Source organism: Chionomys nivalis, chromosome 15 (genome assembly GCF_950005125.1).
Source record: "Chionomys nivalis chromosome 15, mChiNiv1.1, whole genome shotgun sequence".
NCBI lineage: Eukaryota > Metazoa > Chordata > Mammalia > Rodentia > Cricetidae > Chionomys > Chionomys nivalis.
This window is the reverse complement of record NC_080100.1, coordinates 15,883,614-15,897,680: the sequence shown is the minus strand read 5'-3', so window position 1 is coordinate 15,897,680 and position 14,067 is coordinate 15,883,614. Positions and strand designations below refer to the sequence as shown.

Sequence of the window (14,067 nt, the reverse complement as noted above, 5' to 3'; positions counted from 1 at the left end):
TTCTTCCAAAATATGCTCAATGAAAGAACTTAAAGGTAGCCAGGTTTTATTGTAGTTTGCTCTATTATTTAAGAAAAATCAGTCACATTTTTATTTAGGTCAAATTGATAGGCTGCGTAAAGAGTAATCGTTGAGGTACTGGTAACTAATACAGTTTTCCTGAGATGCTATTGAAGCACAGGACACACAACAAACTGTTTCTTCCAGTGACTAGTAATGCTAAAACGCAACTTCTCAAAACCAGAAAGTAGCAAGTAGCAATTACTAACCAGAAAGTGGCAATAATGGAAAAAGAATCTTTTGCTTCTCTGAAAAAAAAAAAAAAAAAAAAAAAAAAAAAAAAGATGAGCAAATTTGAGAAAGCAATGATTTTTATCCCATTCTATTTTAATCATGATGTCTAAATTATATCAATGGTAAAGTCCATTTTTGTTTTTAATACATCCTACTAATGAAATGCTATATGTTTTTTTCTCTTTAAACAATGTATTGATTATCTTGAGTATTTCTTATAACTGCTGATGTTTGAAATTCTACAAAGACTTCATACTTTCCTGGACACTTTACACTGATGAAAAAAATACTTGGACACAGATTTTTAAAACCACAAATGTTTAAAATCATAGAATTTTTGTCTTAAAATGTTGATTCCTAACCTTTATATCATCAAGTACATATACACACAGAAGTGCATAACATATCAACCCATGGTTTGTATGGAATTATCACCCTTATGAGATTAAATTAAATATTCATTCAAATTTATATAAGAATTAAAATTTTTCATATGTTCAAAAGCACTACATATTGGACACCTGTAATTATAAATACTAATGGGAAATAGAAAAATTTTAAAAGTGTCTAATTTTTATTACTTCTTATTAATAAACAATATGCAGGATTTCAAATCCTAGTGTAAACTAAGGAGGGCAGACTCCCACTTCCCAGAGTTTAACTTGATAATTTTTGTCTTATCCAGCCACTTGACTATGAGAGCCGGAGACTTTACACTCTGAAGGTCGAGGCAGAAAATACCCATGTGGATCCACGCTTCTATTACCTAGGGCCATTCAAAGATACGACAATTGTGAAAATTTCCATAGAAGATGTGGATGAGCCCCCTGTTTTCAGCCGATCCTCCTATCTGTTTGAAGTTCATGAGGACATTGAAGTGGGCACAATCATTGGCACTGTCATGGCAAGAGACCCAGATTCTGCTTCCAGTTCTATCAGGTACTTATGTCCCTGTTAAAGATAAAAAGGAACAGAGTTGAAGGCATATTGGGACCATGAAATTCTGCTTGATTACAAGAGTTTCTACGTAAATTCTACATAAATTTGGTGTGCCCAGAATTTAAGAGATATTTTGACAAAATGTTGTGGGCAAAACATTCACCTCCTTCATGATTTTCTAGTCCTTGCTTTTTCCATTATGTTAATGAACTATGTCATGGGTTTCATTAAAACATTGGTTATTCTGATCATTGATATAGATCACAAATATATAGTTGGATGCTTCGGATAGGCATGATCAATCTATCACTAATGGGAAGGTTGTTGTTTAAGATTTGTTTCATGATTGTGTGTGTTTTATTTTCTTTTAATTGGCTGTTTCAAAAAAGGTTTGAATATCCAGACACATGAGAATCTTTTCTGTACATTTTTTTTTTTTTTTTACTTTTCTTCCTATTTTGGTTGTGAGCCTAGCTTTCAACTGCTGAGCCATCTCTCCACCCCTTTTCTATGCAATTTTAAAGACACATGAGGTCTGATAGATATATAAAAATAAGCGAGATTCAAAGTTTTCACTAGCGTTTGAACTGGTGTATTAAAGAAATAACAAATTTCTTTGTACATTGTTCAGCATCAAAATGAACATTTCCTTTAATCTGTTAGTCTATTGTGGGTTTTGGATTTTATTCCTTTGCCAAAACTTTGTAAGCTGAGTTTCCATCTATGTGACACACTTAAGTATAAGTTGCAATATTTGTTTTGCAGTTTCTGAGTGAAGTCTTTTGAATTTTTCAGCTTTAAGATGTATAGAACCTTAGGTTTTATATTCCATGGGATTCTGAGTGGATTCAAGTGAACAATTCTGCAGATTCTACTAGTCTTAAAAAATTGTACTAGTCACAAAGTAATATATCTTTGTATGTCGCTTATTCATATATTTTATGCAAATACATTGTCTTATATTCATGCATTCTACCACAAGTACTACTACTGGAAGAAGAAAAAGAAAATTGTGCATCATAATCACACAAGTGCTCCCATATGCCAGATGAAATTTGCCATAAATGACTCTTTTCTTGTTGCTTTATTAAAATTGCTACATTTTATTATGCATTTTTCTTTCTTTCTTTGAATTTTCTTTTTTTTTTTTTTTTTTTTTTTTGGTTTTTCGAGACAGGGTTTCTCTGTGGCTTTTGAGCCTGTCCTGGAACTAGCTCTGTAGACCAGGATGGTCTCAAACTCACAGAGATCCGCCTGCCTCTGCCTCCCGAGTGCTGGGATTAAAAGCGTGCGCCACCATCGCCTGGCTCTTTGAATTTTCTTAAAGTAACTAATATGGTTATTTAATTTTCCCTGTTAAGTACTTAATATTTTCTTGCCAAAGAACCAACCTAAGTAGGCTATGTTCTTGGTTCCTGTTTTAGAAACAGATTTTAGAATATGATGTGTTTGTTTTGTCTGTTTTAAAACAGATTCTTGCAATGCATATTAATCACAACTGTACAATGTAGCCAGTGATGACCTTGAATTTCTTATCTTCCTAACGTTACCTCCAAGTTCTGGGATTTCAAACCTATACCACTATGCCCACACTATGCACTTCTGGGGTCAATCTCATAGCCTCATACATGATATGCAAGAACCTTGCCCAAATAGACTACATGCCCAAAACCTATACACTGCTTATGAGGGATAAATACCAGTCAATTGGTATTGATATAATAGCAAAATATTTCTCAAGAATGTAAAATTAATTTGTGTCTTCATACAGACTGGACATTATTATATGAAATTTATCTCTGGAGATGTCCCAATAAATTAAAATGTTTAATGATGGTGCTTTCCTAAGTACTGAGAGAATAAATACATTTTCATGTCTTAAGTACCAGCTATCTGTGTTAGGGTTTGTATTTCTGTGAAGAGACATTAAGTGGTGGTGTCACTTACAATTCAGAGATGTAGTCCATTATTGTTATTTTGGGACATGACATGGAACAGGAAGTTATGATGCTTGAGAGGTAGCTTGCAGTTCTACATCTTGATATGCAGACAACAGGAAGTAAACTGTCTCACTGGGCTGGCTCCAGCGTATATGAGACGTCAAAGTCTGTATCTAGAGTGACACACTTTCTCCAACAATGTCATGCCTACTCTAAAAAGGCCATACTTCTTAATACTGCCACTCCTTTTGGGGGCCATTTTCTTTCAACCAAAAGCTTGTATGTATATTATAATGCAATATGATATAAGTCTTCAGTTGAACTTCAAAAGTACCCATGGTCTTTAGCAGTCTCAAACTTATCTAAAGGTTTCAAGTTTAAAGTCTCTTTTGAGATTCACACAATCTCTTAACTGTAATTCCCTATAAAATCAAAACCAAAAACCAAATCATATACTTCCAACATAAGATGGCACAGGATGTGTATTACCACACCAAAGCATAAGGAATAGAGTATAATGAAAAAATACTGGACAAAAGCAAATTCAAAAACCAGCTGGACAAACTAAAAATCTGCTTCTCAATGTCAATGTCAAACTGTTGTTCAGATCCCCAACTCCTTTTAGTTTTATTGACTCAACCACACTTCTTTCTCTTGGGATGATTAGCAGCTCTACTCAGTAGGTATCCCAGAGCTCTGTCATGTCCCTCATGGTGGGTCTCCAAGGCAATCCAGGTTTCAAATTCACAGCTTCACCCAGTGCCTCTACTCAGAGACAATCTCTATGCCTCCATTCAGGGATACCCCTGTCACTTGCCTAGCCTTAGTGATTTTCCTTAGTCACAGAAGCAATTTCCACACCCCTTTTCTTCTATCTTTAACTTCAGAGTCATGTGGCTGAAGCTGCCAAAGTTTGCTGCTTCTGGGATTAAAACATGGCCTTCTCTCTTAATTACATTTCCACCAACTTTCTGGAAATTACTTTGTTGAACCAGCCTACCTCAATCTCAAATGTCTACCAGCCTTAGTCTTCTGAGTACAGGGATGAAACACATGTACCACCACACCTAGCTCTAAACTTTTCTTTAATCCCTTTCACAAGTAGGAATCAGCTAAGTGGGATCTTGCCCTGAGGTTACCACTCCTTTTATCCCATTTTTTAATACACTTAGCTCCCTGACATAAGACTTAGCTCTATTCTACTTCTTTGTACCCCCTTTTTTCATCTGTTCATTTGTCATTTGCTTAACTCAATCCTTTTCATTATAAATCTTCATCAAAGTTAACACTAATAATCACATGATAGAGTCTATGCTAGGCTGTTTTGAGATTTTTCTCTACCAACAGAATTACTCCCAAACTCTTTACTTTAGCCTCAGTTAGACTTTTTAGACAAGGACAAAAAGCAGTCACATTCTTTACCAAAATATCACAAGACTGACCGGTCTTGTCACATATTAATGTTCTCTACTGAAACTTCTTGATCCAGGAACCCACAGTCCAAATCACACTCAGCACCGTTGTCTTCTATGTTCCCACTAGAATGGTCAATTAAATAGTATTTAAAGTATTCAGCTGTTTTCCTAATTCATAGTTCCAAGGTCCATATTCCTTCAAATAAAAGCACGGTCAGGTCTATCACAGCAATACCTCACTCCCCACTAAGAAAACTCTTAGTGTTTCTATTGCTGTGAAGACGCCATGAACATAAAAATGCTTATAAAGGAAAACATTTAATTGTGGTGGCTCACTAACTGGTCAAACATTTAACCCATTACAATCATGGTGGGACATGTTAGTATGCAGGCAGACATGGTGTTTGAGAAATAGCTGAGATTTCTACATAGTGATATGCAGGCAACAGGAAGTGAACTGTTCCACTGGACGTGATTTGAGCATATATGAAACCTCAAAGCCCACCTCTACAGTGACACACTTTTTCCAACAAGGCCACACCTACTCCAACAAGTCCATATCTCTTAATAGTCTACTCCCTTTGGAGGCCATTTTCTTTCAAACTACTATACCAGCTATAATGCTCTATATGGCAAGTTTATTGCTGCTGTTTGTGGTATATTTTCACTTCGTTCTACATTAGATATAGGAAATGCAGATAGTTTTAGATGTTATGGTTTAAATAGAACACACACACATATATATTATATAAATGTATTTGTGTAAACACACACTTAAATATTATGAGTTATGCTTTCCATATCCATGGATTCATTATTATCTTGGCAGAAAAAGAAAATATTCAGAATAAAAAAATCTGCTTTTACTGACATGCACAGGCTTTTTATGTATAACCCATATATTGACATTATATTAGGAATTGTAAGACATGCAGAGGTGATGTAAGGTGTAGAAAGAGACAATAGTTGGAAAAAGATATTGTGGTTATACTGAGAAAATAAATATTTTTCTATGCATATCACCATGACTTTAGATTATATTGTGCCGCAAATCGTGGCTCCGGTCTGCGCACTATGCACTAGACCCCAGTTCGCGAGCTTCAGGCAAGGGGCTGGAGGTTGAGAACACAGACACAGAGACAGACTGACACGCAGACCTTTAAACACTGATACCAAAAGTCCTTCTTTATTAGCACCATGGAGGCTTAAATACACTGCAGTCAACGGCCAACAGGTGAAAATCCCATCCTCTGATCCTCTAAGCTAGGCACAGCTTCTAGTAATTAGAAGGTTCTAGGAGGGAAGAGCAGCTGAAGGCCAGGACTCACTAATCCCAACATCATTGGGAGTCAGATATGTATAGGTGATGCAAAACTTAATATATGTTTCTATGGTTGTTTGAATGCTATTATCACCTTATATTAAGGATTCAGCTTCTGAGAAATTTTGTATCAACAGAATTAATCTCTAGCTATATCAAGGAAATATTATAGATATTCAAAGTCAATATAGTTGACAGTTTAATACTTTTGTTGAAACTCAAATTATACGTGTTATAAATGTAGTCACTTATTATGAATTATTTATGCATAAATAAGAATTGTTTAAGCATATTCTGGAAATAGATTGAAGAAAGAAAATGAAAGGTACCACATAATTTACCAGCAAAGAGATAGGAATACAGTCAGACTATAAATTATGTTTAAGGAAGAACTTGGATGGTGAGATGACCCAGGGTGTGAGGGAGCTCTACCTGACGGTCTGATAACAAGAACTCAAGTCTTACAATTGCTCTTCTGGGTCCAAAGATATTCAAAGGTCATTGGTTGTCTTCTGATCTCCAAAGATGTACTGTGGTATGTGCACACATGCAAAATATATTAACATAAATACTAATTGTAATGTAGAAGTCCGATCTCTGCCTACAAGATACCGCCAAATAATCCCCCACATTCTTCTGTTTACTTTCAAATTTAGTAGCATACACAAGATAGAAAACACATAAGACAGAGCAGACAGTGATACACTATTCTGGGTGTATTTTATGTAGTAAGCAACACATTGAAACTGAAGGTTTTTAACATGTAAGGGACCTCCCAGTTTTCTAACCTGACAATTAATTCTGTATTTTCTTTGATTTGATAATTATTGGCAGACCAAGACTAGCAAAAGGCTTCATAATATCATGTCTTATTTCTTGTTTTATATTTGTGATGAAACAACTTAATAGACAATGTCATAAGTGGAGAGGATTAATACAGAAAGATTTAAATTAGAAGGTTGAAGACAACTTCTACCATGAATAATCATGGAAGACTGATTAACATAAAATTTTCCTCAGGTTTTTCTCTCAGTAATTTTTTGTTTGTTTGTTTTGGTTCATTGTATATTTTGCTTTATTTTGTTTTCAAATTTTTATATATTTATTTATTTTCATTTTATGAAGCAACACAGTTTCTCCTCCCTGTCTTTCTCACACTACCCCCATCTCCACTCCATTCTATCCCCATCCACTCCTTAAAGGGAGTAGGGCCTCCCTTGGAGCAACAACAAAGTCTGGCATACCAGCTGAGGTATGACCAGACCCCTCCTTCCTCCATCAAGACTGAGCAACGTATTCCCCCATAGGGAATGGATTCCAAAAAGTCAGTTTATGCACTCTGGATAAGTCTTGGTTCTACTGACAGGGGCCCCACACACAGATTAAGCCATACATCTGTCACCCATGTTCAGAGGGCCTAGTTCAGTCCAATGCAGGTCCCCCAACTCTCATTCCAGAGTCCATGAGCTCCCACTAGCTCAGGTCGCTGTCTGTGATTTTCATCATCATGATCTTACCTCACTTGCTCATATGATCCCACCTCCCTCTCTTGAACTATACTCCAAGAACTCAGCCCAGTGCTTGGCTGTGGATCATTGCATCTGCTTCCATCAGTTACTGAATGGTGGTTCTATGGCGACAGTTAGAGAAGTCACTAATCTGATTATAGGTGCAGGCCAGTTCAGGCAACCTCTCCACTAATTCTAGGGGTCTTATCTAGGGTCATCTTTGTGGATTCCTGGGAATTTCCTTAACACCAGGTTTTTCCCTAACCCCATAGTGACTGGCTCTATCAAGATAACTCTTTTATTATTCTCCCTTTTTCTGTTCCTCCAGCAACTCTGCCATTTGGATACCTCATGCTCCTATTACCATCCCTTTACTTCTACCCACCCTCCCACTTTACTCCAGAGATCTTAACTATTTCTCTTTCCTTGGACCATGAGACAGTGTGTGTGTGTGTGTAGCATTTGTTATCTTAGAAAGAACTCTGTAGACCAGGCTGTCCTCTAACTCACATAGATCTACATGCTTCTGCCTCCAGAGTTCTGAGATTAACTGTATGTGCAACGCCTGGCTAGTGAACAATTTTTTTTTATTTGAAAATTATTCTAGATGCAGGAAAATAGAGATTTGCTTTATTTGATTATGGCAAAACATGTAGTTTGACGAATGTATTGATATTTACCTTAATTATGCTGCCTTGTGTGACAAATGCTGGGATTATGCTTTGAAATGACGTATGACATGATGCCTGCTATCGGTTTGTAGCAGAGCAGTTTTCATTTATTTATAAAGACTTTATTCTTTATAGATGCATAAGCATTTCTTACACTGAACTGTAGCAATTTTAAAAGACCTTAAAGCATTTATTTAATAATAATTCATGTGAATAAAGAACCGGAAGCTTGGTGGATATTACATATAAAGTTACAAATTACCACAAGCTGATGATGTACTGCTTTGACGAAAGTAATCCTGTCTTCAATATTCTCATTAATAACAAAATTAAGTTTCCCATATTGACATTTTATGATGGACGATTGCAGTGATTCATCATCATAAGACTTGGGAACTGAGTGCAGTCAGTTGATAATGAAACTACATCTGATAAGCCTATTCTGTGTACCAAAATACATGCAAATTAGTCGACTTTATGGCAACCTGCAAAAGTTTAAATGAAGGAAATAATGAACATTTGCAGAAATTGTTTATCTAAGCAAATCAAAGTTCCAATTCATGCCTTGAGTGACCCATACACATCGTTTTTAACAGGTGAAATAGTTTATATTCTACATTAGCTCTGTAGTTTCCGATAATTATGAGTAAAGTATTTATCTTTGTATTTTATGATTTTCATGAAAACCATCAATATTATGGCCCTGTATTTTCTGTACCATCTATTTCTAGATTCACTTTGGATCGCCATACTGACCTTGACAGAATCTTTAACATTCATTCTGGAAATGGATCGCTTTATACTTCAAAGCCCCTGGATCGTGAACTGTCTCAATGGCACAATCTTACTGTTATAGCTTCTGAGATCAGTAAGGAGTTAGAGTTAATGAATATTTTTATTTTGTGAATGTCGTGATTCCTGCATTTCAAAATATTTGTATGTTTATGTTGAAATATTCTCTCTATTCAAATTAAGTTTTACTGTGTGTTTTAAAATACTTTTTTCAAGTGTCAAATTGTTTCATTAATTCCTTTATTTTTAAACTGGGGAGTAGTTAAGCATATGGCTGCTATAGTAAAATGTTTTCTCTCTCAAAAATGTTGACATTGTTTGAGTGTTAATTGTCTAAATTTCCTTTGTAGTCCTCCTCCTTCAGGTAAGTCAAGAAGGAAAATATTCACTCATTTAAGAACACCCCACAGCTCTTGCATTTTCTCTTAATGTTTTCTGACTTTTATTTCTATCAGACACTAATAATTCGAATGTTGTGTTTTCAAGCTCTGCTATATTTTTCTTCTGTTTAGTCTAATCTCTTATTGAGACTGTTAACTAATTTTTCTTTCTGAGCTTTGGTGTTTCCTATTTCCTGGGTGATCTTTGTCAGATTCTCTTTCAAACATGTTGTGTTCCCTAATTTACTTGTTTGCATTTTTTATTCATTTTTCTTATATTTCTACATGAAGAATAGCTGGTCAATTGAGATGGGCATCATTTCATGTTGTTGTGATGTGGCCTTTTTATTAACTTCCTCTAATAATTTGTCTTGAGAGGGATCAGTCCTGCATTGAATTCACAGCATTCCCAGATGTGTCTAGGTAGAGGAAAAAGCAAGTTAGAGATAAGTTATCGGGCACTGCATTTCCTTGCCAAGCAAAATTCAGTGTTGGATGGTTCTCTCACTCATGTTATAAAGTCCAAGACTAATCCTGCAACAATTTTTTTTTCCTACACTCATGCAATGAAGTATAACAGAGCTAAAATTAGCAGCAAGCTCACATGCCCACAGCAAATCAGGGTAGAGGTATGGATTTTTCTTAAAATCTTTAAGTTAGAATTTCTCTTGCTAATTTTTTTTTATCAAACTTATCTTATTGCAGATCCTGGTCCTTGAAGATTTTTAGAATTTTAAAAATTCACAATGCTAGAAGCAGTAAACTGGAAATCAAATTGATTATTTGACTTCGAGATATAACACTTAATTCTATGCATGCTTTAAAAAAATCAATAGTTTATCCAATTAGAAAATGGCAAGTTAAAATCTGAGAACAATACATTTCTAAAACTGCCCCAGATATTGCTTCCAGAAAGGATTCTATCATTGTGGATGCCGTTGTCATTCTTTAGTGGACTGTTGAAAATCGTTATGGGTTCTTATGGGACAGTACATGCCTATAATCCTTGAACTCAGAAGGTAAGAAGGCTAAATCAAAGTGATGTTGGGGAAAAGTCTGAAATAACAAGAGCATTATCATATCTGATAGAACAAACAAGAGACAAAAGGCATGAAGAAATTTGAGACAGTGGCAACAGAGCCTTAAATCAAATGTGCAGTCCATTACAACATAAAGACATGGAAAAGTCACATACCCATGCTAAGGAAAACCTCCCAGTGCCCAATCCCTTGCTGAAACCATTATAAGGAAGAGCAGCTCTGTACACTTTATTTATTTTTTTTATACCATCTTACTTTACATACCAATCCCAGCTCCTCCTCTCTCCTGTCCACTGCCCCAGTCTTCTAAACACCACACCCCCCACCCATTCCTCAGAAAGGGTGGGGCCTCCCATGAGGAGTCAACAAAGTCTGTCATATTACTTGAAGCAGGACAAAGGTTCTCCCTGCTTATATCTAGGTGAGCAAGGCATCCCTCCACAGGAGATGGGTTCCAAAGATCCAGTTCATGCACTAGAGATAAATACTGGTTCCACTGCGAGTGGCCCCACAAAGTGCCCATGCCACACAACTGTCACCAACATTCATAGGGTCTAGTTTGTTCAGACTTTATGCTGGCACTCCAGCTGTCATTCTGGGTTCAATGAACTCCTAGTAGCTCAATTTAGATATTTCTGTGGGTATCCCCATCTTAGTCTTTGGCTGTTTGCTCATAATATCACGCCTCCCTCTCTATGACTGGACTCCAGGAGTACAGCCCAGTGCTGAACTGTGGATCTCTGTATACTTATAATAAAAAGTTTTAGCTTTCAGTTGAGCCATGGTAAAAAAAACTGATGTGTGTTTCCCCTTCTGTATGCTGTTTTACTACCATTGGTTAATAAATTACTTCCGCCTATGGCAGGGCAGAATAATTCTAGGTGGGAAATCTGAACAGAAATATATAGAGATAGTAGGCAGAAATACAGAGACACCAAGTAGCTCCTAAAGGAGAAAGATGCCAGACAAAACCTTAGGTAAGCCATAGCCAAGTGGCAATACACAGATTAATGGAAATGGGCTAATTTACCATATAAGGGTTAGTTAATAAGAAACCTGAACCATTGGCCAAACAGTGTTGTAATTAACATGGTTTCTGTGTGATTATTCGCATCTGGGCTGCCTAAAAACAAAAGAACAGTCTGCATTTACAAGAAACTGTCTATAAATTCCATACATGCCATACTGAGTCTACAAGCAACTGTCTAAAGAGAGCTATTGAAACCAATTATTGCAGACTAAAACCAGATCCGGATCACCCAATGTTTCAGAATTGTGCAAGTCGTCTAGTCAGAATGCCATTCCAGGATTTTAGCTGAAATAATGGATTTAGCTTCATCATTCTAGCTGGGATGTAAATAGAGATTCACTTCCACCTTCCCCAAATCGTGCTGTACTTTGTTTAGGGAGTTATAAATGGTAGTGTCTTTTGAGGCTATCAATTTAAAAACATATTTTCTCCTATAAGGAAAACTTCTATTTCTCTGTCTTCTGTATCTAATGAGATCCAATTTGGAGCTTCTGGAATCTGATTGTTTGTGCTGTCTGCTCCGCTCAAGATCCTTCTTCAAGCTCACTGAGCTTGGAATTGCATTTTCTATTTCAGATACTTTGAGAAATTTAACTTCTAAAGCTAGTTGAAGTAATTATGATTCTGTAAAAAGCTAAGCCAATTACTTCTTAAGAGCTAAGCCTATTCTCGCCCTTAAGTGAAATCAATCTGTGCAATGAGTGCTAGAAATGCCCACCTGCCAAGCACAGGAAGCCAGGGTCCCATTATGCTTTTCTGGGCATTTAATGCAATGAGAATGGAAGCAAAACACATACAGGGACTTGTTTCACTAGACTTTAAACACTGGGTTGATGGTAAGTGTGTCCCTCACCAAGTCCTGAGCAGGACAGTGGAATGTGTAAAGGAACCTCTTACTGATGTGCTTCCAGGTCCGCCTCCAACAGTTTAATTCTATGTTGCACAGCAAACGTCACATCATGTGACAAGTGCAGTTTCCCTCAGGTAATTATGCAGTGCATTATAGCATGGAGTAATTCTTTTCCCCTTCTTTAAAAAATATTTTAAAATGCCAGGTGGAAAATGCTAGACTCTAAAATTAATGTCACAATCAGTGATGTCATAATAAACTTAGGATCTTAGAACATTCAGGAAGCCAAAGCGTTCCTAGAAGTACATCTAGAAACTGATCATATTGTATATATATTTTTTGTCAATATATATCATGATATATATTGAGAAAAAGATTGTTCAATGCATACAGAAAAATCACATCTTTTGGAAGCCTCAAGATTCAAGAGAATGATTCAAGCTTGCCTCTTTTTGGATGATTGGCAAAGCTTATGCATGCATAGGAATGGCCTTACTTGAGGACATACATCCTGAAAGCCTTTATTACTCATGCATCCTTCTTATAGTACAGTTTCCCTGAGGATTCTGAGGGAGATTCAGGTGGTAAATACAAGCCAGCTGCTATTCAGTATAATTCTTCCGTGGAATGCTTTATACTTTTATTTATACATAAGCGGTAGCATCTGCCAGCAAAAAAGATTAGAGTAAGCACTGTCTTCTGAATAGATAACTCCAGGCCTTACGTTTTATAAAGCACATTCATCCCCGTGGATTTAGCTTTTGATTCAAAGTTATTTGGAAAGAGGTTGAAGAGTCTTCCTACTGTGATAGAAAAGGGTCTCATGAAGCAGTTTCTTAGCTATGAAACTTCTTTGTCTCTTTTGTTTCTGTTAGCATAATTAGAAAGGTGACCTTCCAACAGGAGTTGAGTTTGTTTTAAGAATAGTAAAAATAAATATTTTGTATACATCTCACTCTATATCAATAGGAAGAAAATCATATTCTAGAAAGATACTTTTCCATTTTTCTCCACACCAACAAGTAACTAGGGAGCTGAGAGTCCATTTGTAGCTGGATATACCTACCTCTAAGTATGAGGAACAAGGAAGAGCAGCATTGCTTTTCTGTTTTTGTGTGTTTGTTCATTTGTTTTGTTATGTTTCATTTCTTCTTTTCTACTTCTCGCCTAAGTACTCATCAGATTCATGTAAGTGGAACAAAACTGACAGCACTATTTATATATTTTTATTATGTATACTTTATTGTGAGGGAAATTAGCACAAAACTCCTAAGTAAGAGAAGGAAATGAAGTTATGTTAATGGTTATAAATATGGTTTTAGTGGTAGTAATTAACATATTTTGAGACCTAATCTCAAAATTGATGCTCTGTTAAAAAGAATTCTTATCTAATTTTCCTAATAACGCATATGAGATTGGACTTTCTACTTGATATTTATTTCACAAATTGAGGGAAGAAGAGAAGTGGAGTGAATATATGGACCAAAATTAAACTGCATAAGTTGTGAAATTGAGACAGACACAGCTCACTTGTCTCTGGGGTTTGAAAATTCCTAAAATAAATTCTGCTGGCTGAATACATGCGAATTAAGACTTTGACAAGACTAAAAAAATTGATTTTTATCAATTTAAATTGATATTTTCCTTTTGTGGAAAGAAGGGAAGATAATTATATTTCAAATTATATAGAACTCTGTGGCTTTTCCTTTATAGTCTATTAGCCTTATGAATCCTCCTGATCATAGACCATCTATTAACTGCATAGAATCATTAATTTAGTAAAAGTATAGTTATATAAAAATGGCGGTAAACTCTTTCAAATTGCAATACATATTACATTTGGACTCAATAGTGTTTTTTATTTTTGTGTTTGTAAAACACAAAAAT

General features: G+C 35.8%; 1 protein-coding gene across 3 annotated transcripts in view; it reads left to right on the top strand.

Annotated features, from left to right (window-relative positions):
• Positions 1–14,067, top strand: part of LOC130887373 (cadherin-10) — a 184,357-nt gene that overhangs the window by 151,611 nt on the left and 18,679 nt on the right. For all 3 annotated transcript variants that reach the window (XM_057789788.1, XM_057789789.1, XM_057789790.1), the window contains 2 exons: positions 980–1,233; positions 8,820–8,956. In XM_057789788.1, coding sequence (XP_057645771.1) covers positions 980–1,233; positions 8,820–8,956 — 391 coding nt within the window. The remainder of the gene's footprint in view (positions 1–979; positions 1,234–8,819; positions 8,957–14,067) is intronic.